This window comes from Galeopterus variegatus, unplaced genomic scaffold (genome assembly GCF_000696425.1).
Source record: "Galeopterus variegatus unplaced genomic scaffold, G_variegatus-3.0.2 Scaffold6596, whole genome shotgun sequence".
NCBI classification, from domain to species: Eukaryota; Metazoa; Chordata; class Mammalia; order Dermoptera; family Cynocephalidae; genus Galeopterus; species Galeopterus variegatus.
In genome coordinates this window covers 90,315-105,855 of record NW_007732707.1, presented here as the reverse complement: position 1 = coordinate 105,855, position 15,541 = coordinate 90,315, and the positions used below count along the sequence as shown (strand labels likewise).

At 39.0% G+C, this 15,541-nt stretch overlaps 1 protein-coding gene across 1 annotated transcript in view; it reads right to left on the bottom strand.

Moving 5' to 3' along the window:
- The window catches only part of BMX (BMX non-receptor tyrosine kinase), a 50,180-nt gene that overhangs the window by 3,857 nt on the left and 30,782 nt on the right, over window positions 1–15,541 (bottom strand). Inside the window, exons 13-19 of the mRNA XM_008591039.1 lie at window positions 13,847–13,974; window positions 11,752–11,826; window positions 10,851–11,022; window positions 7,902–8,118; window positions 6,941–7,005; window positions 4,127–4,245; window positions 1,558–1,715 (exon numbers count right to left, since the gene is read on the bottom strand). Coding sequence (XP_008589261.1) covers window positions 1,558–1,715; window positions 4,127–4,245; window positions 6,941–7,005; window positions 7,902–8,118; window positions 10,851–11,022; window positions 11,752–11,826; window positions 13,847–13,974 — 934 coding nt within the window. The remainder of the gene's footprint in view (window positions 1–1,557; window positions 1,716–4,126; window positions 4,246–6,940; window positions 7,006–7,901; window positions 8,119–10,850; window positions 11,023–11,751; window positions 11,827–13,846; window positions 13,975–15,541) is intronic.

The following is a 15,541-nucleotide window of genomic DNA, read 5'->3' as shown; positions in this document are numbered from 1 at the left end:
GTTTTTTTTTTTTTTTTTTTTTTTTTTGTCCTTTTTGAGACCGGCCACACCTTGCTCAGCCAGTGAGCGCACCGGTCATCCCTATATAGGATCTGAACCGGTGGTGGGAGTGCTGCTGTGCTCCCAGCGCCGCACTCTCCCGAGTGCACCATGGGCTCGGCCCCTACCAGGCATCATTCTAAGAACTTTAAAATATTAATTCATTCAATCCATACAGTAACCCTATGAGGTAAGTACTATTTCACAGTGAAGCACAGACATGTTAAAAAGCTTGTACAAGGTCATACAGCTAGTAAGTGATCAAGGCAGGATTCAAGCCTGATATTCTGGCTCCACAATTCACATGCTTAATCACTGCGCCAGTGTCTTTTACTAGTGAATGAATGAATGTAGCGTTAGGCCCTTGTATCAATGAAGAAATACTATATAATGGTTATGGGATACAGGCTCTTAGATTAATTGTTCTTAAAAGCTCTCTTTTATCAGGCCACTACTCAAAAGTCTTCAATTGCTCCCCAGTACACTCCTTTCCTTGTCATTCAGATTGCAAAATCTGGACTAGACGTACTCTTTCCAAACATATTTCCAGCCCTTCCAACAATAGCTCCAGCCAAGGACATCGTGCTTATTCCTGCGTCCACCCCTTTGCTCATGCTATTCTCACCTGGGCCCCCTTTGACAATGTCTACACTCAGGTACTTAAGAGATTTTGCAGAGATTTCCTGATTTGGCTCAGACACCAATGCATTTGGGAAGCTGGTCTCTCTCTCCTCTGAACTCTTCTTGTATTTTTCCTTCTTTCTAATTTGGGTGTATGATTAGAAACTGCTTGGTGTTTTAAGCACGTGTGTGTGTGTGTGTGTGTGTGTGTGTGTGTGTGTGTGTGTGTGTGTGTGTGTGTGAAGACATTGAGTTCAGTGAAGGCAGAGAGGGAGTCTCATACTTCCTTAACATCCACCATTAGTTCTACAAACGTAGTAGATGCTTTGCAAATTAATCTTCTGCAACTTCAGCTGCATGTCTTCCCTATAAGATACCCTTATCCTCTAGCTGCATGCAATGCTTTTATTCAGTGTTTGGGAGGTGGAGGAAGAGAGGACAGGACGGTGTCCATCGTGAGTTCTCTACATGTGGTTAGATGTTCTCTCTTTTGTACTTGAGGAGAGACTCCAGAGTGTTGTGGTTAAGAACAGGAACCCTGGTGCTAGCCAGCCTGCCTCTTACTAGCTGTGTGACCTTGGGCAAGTCACTTAAGCTCTCTGAACCTCTGTTTCCTCTTCTTTTAGTTTTAGCAATGATAACAGTATCTCATAGAGTGACCCCTGATGAATATATGTGTTAATATTTATAAAGTTCTTGGAACAGTGCTAAACACAAGCTGTTCAATAAATTGTCAGCACCTGCACTGCTTGTTTTAAATGACAAACATTCAAGGGCAGGGGCCCAGGGCTATTTTCACCTGCTTTGTAGCAGACACTTTCTCTCAAAAAAACCTTATGCAGTAACCACACTGGACGCGCCTGGGACCCTTCCAGCTCACGCCACTGGTGCACTTGCCTCATGCCAGCAGCTGTACATGATCTGGTAGACGGTGTCTGATGCCAGTTGGGGCCGATAGAGCCTGTGGCCCTGGGAGACCTTCACGACCACCTGGGAGTTGTCATACAAGTCATAGGGCTGCTTCCCCAGGCTGAACACCTCCCACATCAGGATTCCTGCACCACAGGAGGCGTGGCCAGCAGACAGAAAGGAAAGAGATCTGATGTCAGAAGGTTTGTGGAATGAGCTTCACACACCAGGTCGGGAAGGCTGTGAGTCAGAGTGAGGGATCCCTGGGAAATGAGTCCTAGTGAAAAGGGCGGCGCATGGAGGGTGGGCCTGCAGCAGTACTTCCAGAGCCCAGGGTCTCTTCCCTAGGGTCCCTGAGACCTGTGCACCTGTGCTTGTTCATAAATGTGTGAATGGCAAGGACAGTCACAGAGGAAGCTGCGTGGGACCAAAGTTCTTGAGCTGCTCCAAGGAGGCGGCTGGGGCCTCACGTTGACAACTGCAGGACATTCACAGTCCTCCAAAGCTTATCCAGGGCACTGTAGTCTCTGGGTTAAGAACCCAAGTTCTGGTCATGGTGGTCAAGAGGGTCGCATTTGGGATCAATGAGATGCGGCCATTGAGGCTGAGTTCTGCCATGTACAGGCTAATTCTCTTAATCCCTCTCGGCCTCAGCTTTCCTGTCTGTAAAATGGGGTACTTGCATCTCATGAACTTGCTGTGAGGATTAACTAGGATAAAGCATGTAGAGCACTTAAAAGAATACTGGGACATTTTAAGTGTTCTCTAAATGGTGGCCATTGTGCAGTACTGGCTAAGGCCAGAGAATTTCAACAGTTAGCCAGCTTCACAATCTTGGAAAACAAGAAATGTGTTAAGAAGGAAGAAAATTGTTCTAGAATCATAACAGAGGTACTAACTCCAAGCCTTCTCTGACTTTACGGCTACAGATTTTATGTTAAAATATTTATAATAAAGCAATCTTACAAGTTGTTGTGGCTTTAAAAAAAAAAAACACATTCAAAAACAACAATCCACAAGAATGCTGCTCCCTCACGACTTTCTCTTTGGAAGGCTACAAACTTATTTCAAGTATAACGTTATTGTTCAAAATATCTATGAGGCTCCTCTTTGGAAATTGCTTTCAGAGGCCCTTGTTCACTTAGGATATTTCCAATGGAGACAAATTATTTAGGAATAGATTTCGTGTTTGTAAACAGCCAGAAAATATCTGGAACCAAGTTCTGTTTCAGAAGGTGAATATTCAAGCTGGGTAATGCTACTTTTTGGTCAAAACCAAGCTGTAACTATTGAATAGGATACTGATTTTTTAAATATAATTAATGAGGCATATCAGCTGATGCATGGATATTGAATCTAACTTTGACAACAAGGTACAGAAGTCAATCAGCACAAAATGATACCAAGTAATCGCGAAAATGCTATCTTTGTGATTTTTCCTTTTTCTGTGTATATTTGATTAATTTTTACAATGAACAATGTCACTTATATGAAGGGAATAGTTATTTTTAAAATATTGTGTCACATAGAAAAATAAATGGCTAACTAAACTTTCCTTTTTTCAGGCAGTATTGCAGGTGTCAAACAGTAAGTCAAATTACACTTAATGGACTAAGACAGGCGTAAAATTAGGTCTCAGTCATCGTTAGTATATTTTATAACTTTATGATAATTTGAATTATTTATCCTCAACCCATCTGACAGTAATTGAAAATAGTCCTGACATTTTTACAACATAGAGAAATATTAAAAAATCTACACTGTTACAATTTAAGAATTGTTTCCCTTTCTAATTATGTTTACTACATTTTAATATAAATCTTTTAATAAAATAGGAGTCAGCCAACTTTTCATGTAAAGGGCCACACAGTAAGCATGTTAGGCTTTGCAAGTCATGCAGTATTGTGGCAACTACTTTACTCTGCTGCTGTATTACACAATCATCATAGACCATCTATAAATGAATGGGCATGACTGTGTTCCAATAAAACTTCATTTACAGAAACAGGTCACCTGATTTGGCCCTGGTTTGTAGTTTACCTACCCCTGCTCTAAAATATAAATTTTAACACGAAAAGGAGACTACTTGAAACTAGGTATGAGCCAAAGAAAGTACCGAGTTATGCCAGGTGTTTACACTGGGATGCCACTAAAATTGGACAATTCAGATGAGACTGGTTATCACAGTTACTTTCATGCAGAAAACCAGTGACTTCATTTTAAGCCCTTCAACTTTTTGAACTTTGAGCAAACTTGGATTTTTCAATGAGTCCTTTTAAGAAACTGTTTGAAATCTTCATTGGAAAAGCTTTTATCCCTTTGGATTTTATGAGGATGTGCTAGCAGGATGTAAATTGCACAATGTGTGGAAGACGTCCTAACGCCCGACCCAAGAAAGTAAATCATCTTCTTTAACCTCTTGCTTTTCTCAGGCCATAGGTGTAATTTTGTAAATGCTCAAGGGCCTTTTAAGGATGGATGTTGCTGCTCTTGTGGTTTCCCATTGTGGAACCTGGCTTACGAAACGGGGCCGGGTCCTATGTGGCCACATCCTTACCAAATGCCCATACGTCTGACTTGCTGCTGTATTTGAAGTAGTGAAACACCTCTGGGGCTGACCACTTGACTGGAAACTTTGTTCCTACTGAACTGACATACTGGTCATCAAGAACATACCTGCAGGAGAAAACATCAACACAGACCTTAAGCTGTGGTGGCACAGGCTGTTGAAGAACACAGAGCCACCCAGAGTCTCGGCCCGTTGCCTCGGTTTTCTGGATCTTTTGCTTCCTTTTAATGTGTGATCTTAGACAGAGGCTGCTTATGATTTGTATTTAAAAATGATCTCAACCTTTGAAAATAGCAACACCTGAATGCAAAATGTTTGGTAAGTACAGAAAAACACAAAAATGTAAAAATAAAATAACTCAGAATCCCACCTCAAAGGTAACCTGTAATTCTATCGCTCAAGATAGATTTTTGCTTGTTCTTTCTGATCTTTTTTTATATATGTAATTTGAGCAAAATTGGGTTTCTGTTGTATTGAGATTTGCTTTTATTTTTCCTTTTACAGCATATCACAAGCACTTTCCCATGTGGTTACATTTTCTACTGCCACATCGTGTTTAATGAATAATATTTCCTCTTATGGATTAACATAATTTAACTGTGTAAGTGTTGCTTCTAATCTTCTGCTGTTATAAACAGTGTGATCAAAAATATCCTATGGAGATACCAAAACCATAAAAATATATGTACAAGGATGTTCTTTGTAAATACGATAAAATGAAAGCAACCTCAATGTTCCCAGGTTGAGGAATAATTAAATATAAGGCACTCCAAAAAGTTCATGGAAGGATTAGTAGTACTTCTTAACTTTATTTTTCCATGATCTTTTTGAAGTACCCTTGTATATTACGGTATATTAATACAATAGAATACTATGCAGACATTAAAAAATTGGATAGCTCTATATTTACCAAAATAGGAAGATGCTTATGGTATATGATTATGTGCAAAACAGCACGGACGTATAATGTGATTCCATTTTTTGTGGGAACGAACAGTAAATGTACATATTAGTCTATATAATTGGGTATATTTAAGAGTAAGATCTGAAAGGACAGCCACCAAACATGTCAGCAGTGGTTACTCCAGCTACTGAAAATGGGATGGAGTGGAGGCAAATTTGACTTTTGCTTTAGACGCTACTGTTATATTTCTTATAACAAGTACATATCATTTATATAATTGAGGAGGTAATACCATATATTTGCCCACAAAACCACATCAAAAGCAAAAACATAATGACTCTACTAGAGAAAATAGGAAAATGAAAATTATGGAAACTGAAATTTTTGATACAATTTGTAGGAAAGCTTTACACACCAGAGTGTGTAAGAGATCCCTACTGTAATTAAAAACATCAGAAAAAAGCTAGCTGGAAAGATCATTCTTCTTGTGACTTAAACTTTCCCCAAATTAACAGGACCAAATTAAGTCACAGGCATCTAAGTGATGTGGCTACAGAGCTTCATGAGCAACAGGGCTAGCTGCCTGGCCTCCAGGATCCCTAACTCAGAACAAGACTTTTGTCTCCCTTTTCCAAAGCTATGGAGAACTTGACAGCATGTTCCCTGGATGCTGACATTACAACCAACATTCCTTCTTTGAGAACAAAAGCAGGGATCTGTTCCCCTGTCCTAGGAGCTTCTCTCTGCCCTAAGGAGCTGTGAGCAGATTTTTTTCTTGCCCTTGAGAGAGCTACACATTTGGAGTGTCCGTGTTGGAGACTCAGTGTATGGTCGTTGGAGTGATAGCAGGTAGCACACAGTTAAGGGACACTTTACCAATATTGAGGGGTCCCAGAGGAATTACAATAGCTCCTATGGTCTGTGCCACTGGGATCAAAAAGCACGCTCTAATACTGAATTTTGGAGAAGTCATGAAAAAGCAGATCCTCCTAGGGCATTTTAGGTCCACGTTTGCTATCTATGGAGATAGACTTGGTCAACTTTTCAGATCTCTTTTAAACTGTATTATTCTTCCTCAGAATTACATGAGCTTATGTTGAGTCAGCACAACTTTATAGCTGTATTTTGTTTCAATGTCAGGAATATTTGCTTGCCCTCTAGACTAAACTATAGGCATTTTAAGGACAGGGACTACCCCATTCAATCAGTTTCTCCTGTAGGGCCAAGGCATTCAGTAGGCACTCAATAAACATTTGTTGACTAGAAAGCCAACATATATGTCTTCATCTCCTATGAAAAATTGTGAAAACTTGTTCTGAGGCTTAAACAGTACGAGTATTCAGAATTAAGGAAATAAAAAACAGTACTTTCTCCAAATCACGAAGTGGTGGTAGAATGCCCACCAAGAGAACCTCAGTCTACTTTTGTGAGTTACTTGGTGATACAGACAATTTAATGATGTCACAACAAAAACTTTCCTAGGATTAATGTTCTGTTCATTTGAATATAGATTTTTAAAAACTCTATAAAACAGAAAGGACTAGAGGAGCCTTGATTGAGTTAAAATATGTATTATAAATATTTATCCAAACAATATGGCTGTAACATATTGTATCTAAATATCTAGGGTCTTTCATGGAATTTATTCATAAGTTTAGAAAATATTTATCGTTGTTGAGGGAACTAAACGTAACCTCAGATAACTTCTGAAGAACAGTCCCGTCTCACCAGTGAAGAGACGAGGTAAAATGTGATTCACAGGTAGTCAGAGGCAGTATGGGGAGACTCAGGTTTCTCAGCCCCCAATTCTATATCCCCACAAGGCCTTCAATTATGATGACATTCAAAGGTGAATGGAAATCCCTCTTTCCTTGGTTTTCCCTTTGGAATTGGCTTACCTCGTCATTCCAAAGTCAGATACCTTCACAGAGAGGTCACTGTCCACCAAGCAGTTCCGAGCAGCCTTTGGAGGAAAAACAAAATCACCCAGTAGTAAAAGTGATCTCCTCACATCAGAGTCAGACATTTTCCTCCTTTTTATCAGAATTCTCAGCACAGTCTAAGATTGCCTATCATAAACCCAAATGCTCTGAAGCTGTCTTTTCTTCCTTTGCAATTTCCAATTTTTCAAAATGAAAATGTGCTCCTAAGAGGGTTTCATGCAAACATCCATCCTTGTCAAACAATATGAAAAGTGTTATGCTTTAAACACAAAACCTTAGCTTATCAAGGGGAGAGGAGAAATTTCTAGGGGCTCCCTTTCCATCACTAGATACTGTGCATTAATAGATGCTTTGAAGGCATAAACGCCATGCTGGTAACATACAGAATGCACTGGCCTAGAGTGCAAGGCACGTGTGCTGTTCAGCACAAGAAAATCTCTAAAGATAAATCCCAGTGAATACCAACCAAAACACTCCCCTCTCCCACCCCACCCCAAAGACAAGCACAAATTCTTTCTCTCCCGTTCTTTTTTTTTTTTTGTATTTTCAGTTACTCTATCAAATGATTGCATTAGCTCTAAGCCCTTCCCAGAGTAAAGGTCAACTTGGGTTTAATGATTCCCAGAAACACTAAATTGGCCAGAGTCTTTCCATTCTGTCTATTCTTCATACCACAGCACAGCTATCTAGATTTTGATGGCTTATTCTCTTTTTACTCATCTTTCTGTACTCCTGATATTTTGTTCTAAAGCTGTGATTTTTATTATAAAAGTGTCATGTGCTTAAGCAAGTCACAAGCGAGCAAAGTAAAAGAGAAAGAGGTTCCTTGCCATCCTTCCCAATGGCCCCATCCCTGGAGGTGGGAGCTGTGGACTGCTTCCTTTCCTTTCTTTCAGTTTCTGATGGCTTTGCTTACCAAGTCCCGGTGTATGAACTGGTGGCTTTCCAAGAAGGCCATGCCTTCACAGACATCATAGCACATTTCTAAGAGCTGGGAGGGTTCAAGTCCTTTTCCATGACTCTTCAGGTAATTAAGCAAGCAGCCATTGGTAATATATTCAGTCACTATGTATATGGGGTATTTCTCTGAACACACTCCATAGAATTTAACCAGCTTGGGATGGCTGAGTTTCCTGGAAATAACAGATTTTCAAAGTTCAGTACTGCATTTCCACATTCCATTTTCCAGGTATCTTGAAAAAGAATCCCTCTCAGATTTTTGTTTTTTTTAATTTCCCCCCTTCTACTTGAACGAGAAGGAGAGGAAAAAGTTTAGGACATGATATTGGGAGCACAATTGCCTTTTCAGGTAAAAAGTGCTGCCTCATATCAGACATTGGCAACCCCAGCAACAATTTAGCACCCCACCAGCTCCATGTGGGTGGCCCACCACAGCCACCGCAATAGCCATGACTGCTGTAAAAGTGGCTAGATGCCACAACTACTGTGCCGATGGCCTGCCACTCAGGTGCATTGAAACAAGGAGTCACCAGTGGAGACCAAAGAAAAGAAGAGAATGTCTCTCTCCACAAAGCCTACTCCAGAGTGATAGAAGAACCGTCTGCTCTACGATAATAGTGGGGGACCTGAAAACACCTCTTTCAGCACTGAACAGATCATCTAGACAACAAATCAACAGAGTAACCATTACTTTTTCATGAGAAGAAACCTAGGGTTGTTGGGGGGGAGGGACAGGGAGGGGGATGGGGAGAGATTGGATAAGGAGCATAAAGAATAAGTATGATTTATAATAATGTGCATGCTAATAACATTGATTTGATCAACATACATCAACGTTGAGCCCCCAAAATACGTATAATCAATTATGATTCAATTAAAAAAAAGAAAAAATATCATTTTACCTTATTGTTACATTTTTTTTTCAATAATAAATTTAGAAAATAGTAACCACATGATAGAGTACTTCTGGCAGGTCACAATGGGATGGATGCTCAGTCTTTATAAGTTCATCAACTTGTCCTTATGTGATTTATCTATTTATATCATTTTCCAGGATGATTCTTTAATGTTCAGATATGTAAAGTCGATTTAAATTTAACATATGTCAACTTTTAAATTTTTAAATAAATGAGAATTTATGAAATCTTCAGTTATTTTCTTCCTTCTTAATTGAACCATAGAAACATGGCTTACCATGTTACTCAAGAAGATGAGCTCAGTCATGTATCTTTCAGCAGTTTTAGAGACCTGCATGGCACTGCTCCCTTTAAAGGGAAGGCTAGTGGTGGGACAAAGAGCTATCACCCAATTAAGGGTATTGCTTGAGCAAATTCAGTCACTGCCCAGGTGGCTCACGGTGGGAACATCATGTCAATTGATATTCCCTGTGTGATAGACCTCAGTTTAACATTACATTTGGGATTTGGATTACTTGTTTAAAAATTATTAAGTATTTCAAGACAGTGACAGCAGAGCATTAAGCCAAGCATAGAGCTCTTCTAAGTATGGGGGCCCTTGCAACTGTGCAGGTCACATATGTCCATGAAGTCAGCCCTGGCCAAAGGCTTATATTCACATAGAACTCCTGTTTCCAAACAATTCTGCAATTATGGTAAGAGTGATTGTTGTGACTTTCCTGGTTTCTTTGGTCTTCATAAAGGAATGACTAGGAAACAGACACTGGAACTTCTGCCTGGGTTTGCATCTCTGCCTTACTATTTTTACTAGTTTGGTGAGTTTGGGCAAGTTATTTAACATTTCTGTGCTTCAGTTTCCCATAAAACAAAGATAATAATGGTGCATCTCTCAAGGCTTCTTATGAAAATTGAATGAGTTAAGTTCTCAGAGAAATGCCTGTGAATACTATTTAAGTGTTTAAGTACAATTTTTAAAAGTGCTCTCAATCTGTAGCAGGCTAGGATTTATGATTTCAGTTATCTGTGATGAAAGCCCTGCTGTAACATTGTTTTTCATACCATGCTAATTGGTTGCCTAAAAGCAGAGTGATCAACTGTCCTGGTTTGCCTGGGACTGAGGGGTTTCCAAGGACGCAGAAAAGTCTCAGGCAAACCTGGGTGGTTGGTCACCCTACAAAGTCTGATTCACCATGTTGGCAAGAAGAGACAGAATTATATAGATGAGGTAGATGAGGGGGAGGGAAGGAGAGAGAGGGAGGGAGGGACAGAGGGGGGAAGAGAGAGAGAGAGAGAGAGAGAGAGAGAGAGAGAGAGACAAAAGAGACAAAAAGAGAAAGAGAACACACATATATTGCCAAGAATTGAGGACCGTGCTTGTCTAACATACCATATTAGACGGGGTATCTTCATTTATCAGGTGAGGAAAGAAGTAGGGTGAGAAAGGAATTTTTACCAGACTGTATTGAAGGTAACAAGAAGGAAAAGTATATTGTCAGCAGAGCATTAGTTTTCAGTACTTTCTTAGTCTTACGTAATAGCCCCACTCTGTCCCTCATCCCACCATGTACCTCCCCACAGGGCAAGGAGGCCACAAGGCCAAGAAGACATGTCTAGTCAGAGCCTATATGTCCCTTTCTCAGCCACCTTTGGGGTACCAGAACTCTGGAATCCCCTGTTCGCATAGTCCTGAGGCCTCTTCCAAGGCCTGTGCAGATTCTTCCTTGGTCTTTCCCCTCAAGGGTAAACCATGCTGTCCCTAGCCAAGATCATTAGCCAACAGATAATTGTTTGTGGGAGACAGGCAGGGAGCTTGGATGTACTGATGATGTGTCTGCACATAAGTACTGAGGCCCCTCAAAGAACCGGAAAGAGCTAGATATGATGTGTGGACTCTTGTTCCTGGCCTTGCAAATATTAGGGACAGGCCTAGTAGTGCTAATGACCTCCCACAGTGAGAGCTAAGCTGCCATTCCTCAGAAGAAACTTACATCATGGTCTGGGCCTCCTGAAAGAATTCATCTTCCGACATGGAGCCCACCTTGATCATCTTGACGGCAACGTCATACTGCCCCTTCCACTTGCCCAGCTGGACAACTCCAAACTGGCCACTTCCCAGCTCCTTCAACAGAGTGATCTCTTCTCTTTTCAGTTCCCAAATTCCTAATAAGGCAAGACAGACACTCTTTAAGATGAGCATAGAAGACTTTGAGGCTAATGGTTTCCCAAGAGATTTCCTCTCTAATGAGAATTTAACACCGACAATATAAAGAACAGCAAGACTTTTTATTTTAAGTTGATAACTTAAGAAAAACCCCCTTTAGTTGACAATTTAAAAAACCCACGTGATAACACCACCCAGCACTGTTCTCAAGGCAGTGACAGTAATTGATAAGAAATCTCAGAGCAAACGCACTTTGCCAACTAGAGGCATCTTGGAGATAGTCAGTGTCAAACACGCTAATGCCCTTAGGTTGGTAAAATATCATTAGATTTTCTTATAAAACAAATTTAATCTGTGGTCTGGGTGGATGTCATTATCTTAAACACACAAGGTTGAAGACTGGCTCCACTAAGCAGGCACAGAATCCGGGAAAAAGAAAGGACAGGCAATAGGATGCTAGAGTCTAATGGTAGGGTCTAATAAGAGGAAAACTTTGACAATCTTTTTGGTAATGCTGGGGAGCTTACAGATTTAGTTTGGGAGGACAGAATATTTTTTTGTTGTTGTTAAGGAAACAAGCAACTATATTAGGGCTGAAGCCCTCCATGGCACAATCTGATCAGAGAACTCCTTCCTGTCTTTCCCCCCTTTTTCATTAAATTAACCACTTATTTTTCAAACCAAAAAGATTAGAAATGGAGTTTAAGAGCCCAAGGGTGTGTACATACCACTTCCCAGGGACACAGAGACGGGGACTTTGTTGGCCTTGGTTGACACAGGGTGGCGGAGCCGTGTGATCATGCCTGCAATAGAATCCACATCATATCATCACATCATTACCTCATAGCACATCGCATTACCTAACACTGGCTCACAACTACTCTCTCTCCAGAGTGGCTGAAAACAAGGAGATCAGGGTGTTGTAATGCCACGATAGAATCCATTCCAGCTGTGTTCATCCTGTAGTTGTATTAATTTGCTTGACTGGACTGATTACCTCAATGCAAAGCAAAAGTTAAAAGAATAAACCACTTTATGTGATTTTTAAAAATCCATAGAAGTTAGTTGCTTGATGAAATCTTTTACAGTACTATACTTAAGCATGTATACACACAGCACACACATTTGGCAAAAAATTAAAACAATACAGAAGGGTACAAAGTAAAAAATAAAAAATACAGAAGGGTACAAAAAATAAACTGGATTTAAAAAATTGAACCTATTATTAAGTTTTATTAAATGATCAAGTCGTTTTAATTGTTTACATAGAGTTACGGTAAAACTGATTTAAAATCATCATAATATGTATGTTTCTTGCTTTAAATGTGGGATATTGTCCAAATCATGAAAACTATCACACATGTACTTTTTCTCTTCTTCCTTTTTCTATATATTTGTTTGCTTTTCATATGAGCAGTCTCCAAACTTTTAAAATCCTGCATCTTTAGTCAGCCAAAAAATAAATAAATGAATAAATAAAAATTTTAAATTAGCACATTCCTTTGAAATGTATATATATATATATACAGCTACTGCTATAATGATGCGTTGTGTGAATCACACCATGAATGAGATTTTAAAAAACATATCTAAATAAACATTTAAATATTTTCTTCCTATACCCAGTGAAGTCTCTTGTGCATCCTCTGAAACAGAATCATTTCACTTGGAGATGTCTGTTTATATACCTTTTCCAACAGGTGTTTTTGTGGTGCTACAGGTTAAAATAAACAATTGAGGAAACTGGGGTAAAGGGAAAATACAAATAATAACCAAAATGAGAGCCAGAAGTAAGGCCAATTTACCTACGGGTATGCAATTAATCAGATATAGTAGCACAGATTTGACACCGAGCCCATGGATTATTTTAACTCATTGGTGGAAATTCACCCAGTCACTTCTCTTAAGTGACGGTATTCTAGAAAATGGAGAGGGTTTCTTTTTATATTTTCACCAGTTGATTAGGCAAAATTTTAAAAGCATAATAGAACCCAGTGTTGGTGAGGATGAGACAAACTCCTGTTAGTGGGACTGTACATTTCTGAAAAGCATTCAAAAATGTCTAAATTTTAAATATTCTTAGCCTTTTTCTAAGAAATTTCACTTGTAGGAATTTGGTGATAGAAACAATCATATGGGTGTGCAAAGCATTGCGTGCAGGACTGTGCACTGAAACACCCATGGTAATGTAAAAGTGTTGGACATGATCCAACTGTTAATCAATAGAGGGCCAGATGAATAAATTACGGGGTAAGTCTGCAACAGAATTCTATGTAGCTGTGAACTAGACCAAAGTAAGCTGTACGTATTTGCAGGGAAAGACCTCTAAGACATGTTGAGTAGAGAGAAAACAAGCCAAACAGTATGATCTCATCTCTGTAAAAATGTAATTTATATATATATCATTTATATTTATATACACAACAAATAATAAGTGTTAGTATCAGCATGCAAAAGATGTCATAATAGACACCAATTTGTCCATGGTGGTTATACATCAATGACATATATTTCTATAATATTTGAATTTTATAATCAACTTTCTTCTATAGGCAGAAAAAAATCTACAAATATTTTCAGAGAAAATTTCTTCTTCTAAGTCACTCAACTCACTCCACTTCATTCTTTCCTGCATTATAGAGTGTATCATGTTGTATTCCAGGAAATGTAAGTTAAAAATCACAGCAGGCAAAGGTCTTGAGAGCATTTTTTCCTACTTTCATGGTTCCCTATATAATTAAGAATATTAGAAGGCTCAGTAGTACTCAAGAAAACTGATATTTATTGACAAGGACCCATAGAAGAAAAACTGAAGTAAGTTACCTGCTGAATTGTGTTGATGATAGTGAATAAGCTTCGGAATGGAATCAAAACAGTAGTTTTCTGCCAGGTATAGTTTGTTCTCAGCGTTTGTATGCACATGGTAATGTTTGACGGTTCCTTTTTTATCACTAGTAAGGAAGAAAGAATGTTAGAACATTTTAAATAAACAATTGAAGCTTGATTAAACAATGGTTAAATAATTATTTTAGATGCATTTGCAAATTTTGGAGAGAGAAGTCAGGGAGGTTTTCTCAGTCTTAACATCTGGTGTTTATCTGGAGGTATCCGTGACAATCAGTAATTACGGAAGAGGGTTCCTCCGTGAACCCAACATATCCTTTGTGCACATACAGAATTCATATACAGTACAATTCCAACTTTCTGGACTGCTCTTCCCTTAGTAAGTATAAAGCTGGAATCTTCCTTTGATGATTGAGAGCCTTGCCATTCTTCAAGATCATTATTTTGAACATGAATTCTCTTTTAGGATAATAATGGAGATAAAAATGTGGGAGTCAAAGGTGATGAGACTGCGGGTAGTCTCACCCCAGAGCATGGGTGGGAGGCTCTTTTGGGAGTGGAGCATGTAGGATGAAGTGGGTAAGGGTGTCCTTTAATTTGTCATGCAAACTTGTATCTTCTGCATAAAACATTTTTTCTTTTCCTCTACTTCTAGAAAATAGTGGAGAATTGACGCACATTGATTTAGGCTAATCGGGAATAAGATACCTCTCTTAGATTTTAGTTTATGGCATAGTGGTCAAGAACTGGGCTTTGAGTCCAGTTCTACCATTGCTAGCTACCTCATCCAGTTGTTATAAAGATTGGATGAGATTATACTAGGGTACTTCAATAAGTTCATGGAAAAATAGAATTAAAAGATAATATGAATCTTTCCAAAATCTTTTTGAAGTACCCTCATATTTACTATGCTCGGCACATAAGAAACAGTTAATAAATTGTTCTTGTAACATCAACGCAGTTAAAACAGCAATTATAAAAAGGAGAAAGGGTGCTTCTCTTAGTTGCAAATAGCTAATCAGCTCTTGGTATCAGCATGAATTTCACTCGAGCCCATTGATGAGGTTTCATAAAAGAGGGCTTCTGTATTAATTCATTGGGATTATTTTCTTTTCTTTTCTTTCTTTCACAAATTAAAATGTAATTTTAAAAACTTTGGAAGATTTTTAAAGAAAATTTTAATTTAGAAAGTATGAACAACTCAGAGATGACAAATGTTAACATTTTTATTATATATTTTCCCAGTATCTTTCTCCTTCTCCTCCTTTCACTCATCTCTTGCTTCATCTGCATATTATATATCTTCAAAAAAAGGAAACAATTTTGTAAACATTTTTCACATAAGAATATGTGATGAACATTTTCTCATGTTACTAATTAGGACAAAATCATTTGTAAATATCTGAGATTTTTCTATTAATGGCCCAAACTTAATCTCTAATCAGTCCCTTATCAATGAGCATTTTAGTTCAAATTGCTTACTATTGGGTTTTTTTTTTGTCTTTTTCATGACCGGTAAGGGTCACCCCACCCTTGGTGTGGTGTCGCCCGCACCGCGCTCAGCCAGTGAGTGCACTGGCCATTCCTATATAGGATCCGAACCTGCGGCGGGAGCACCGCTGCACTCCCAGCGCCCACTCTCCTGAGTGCGCCACGGGGTCGGCCCCATTGGGA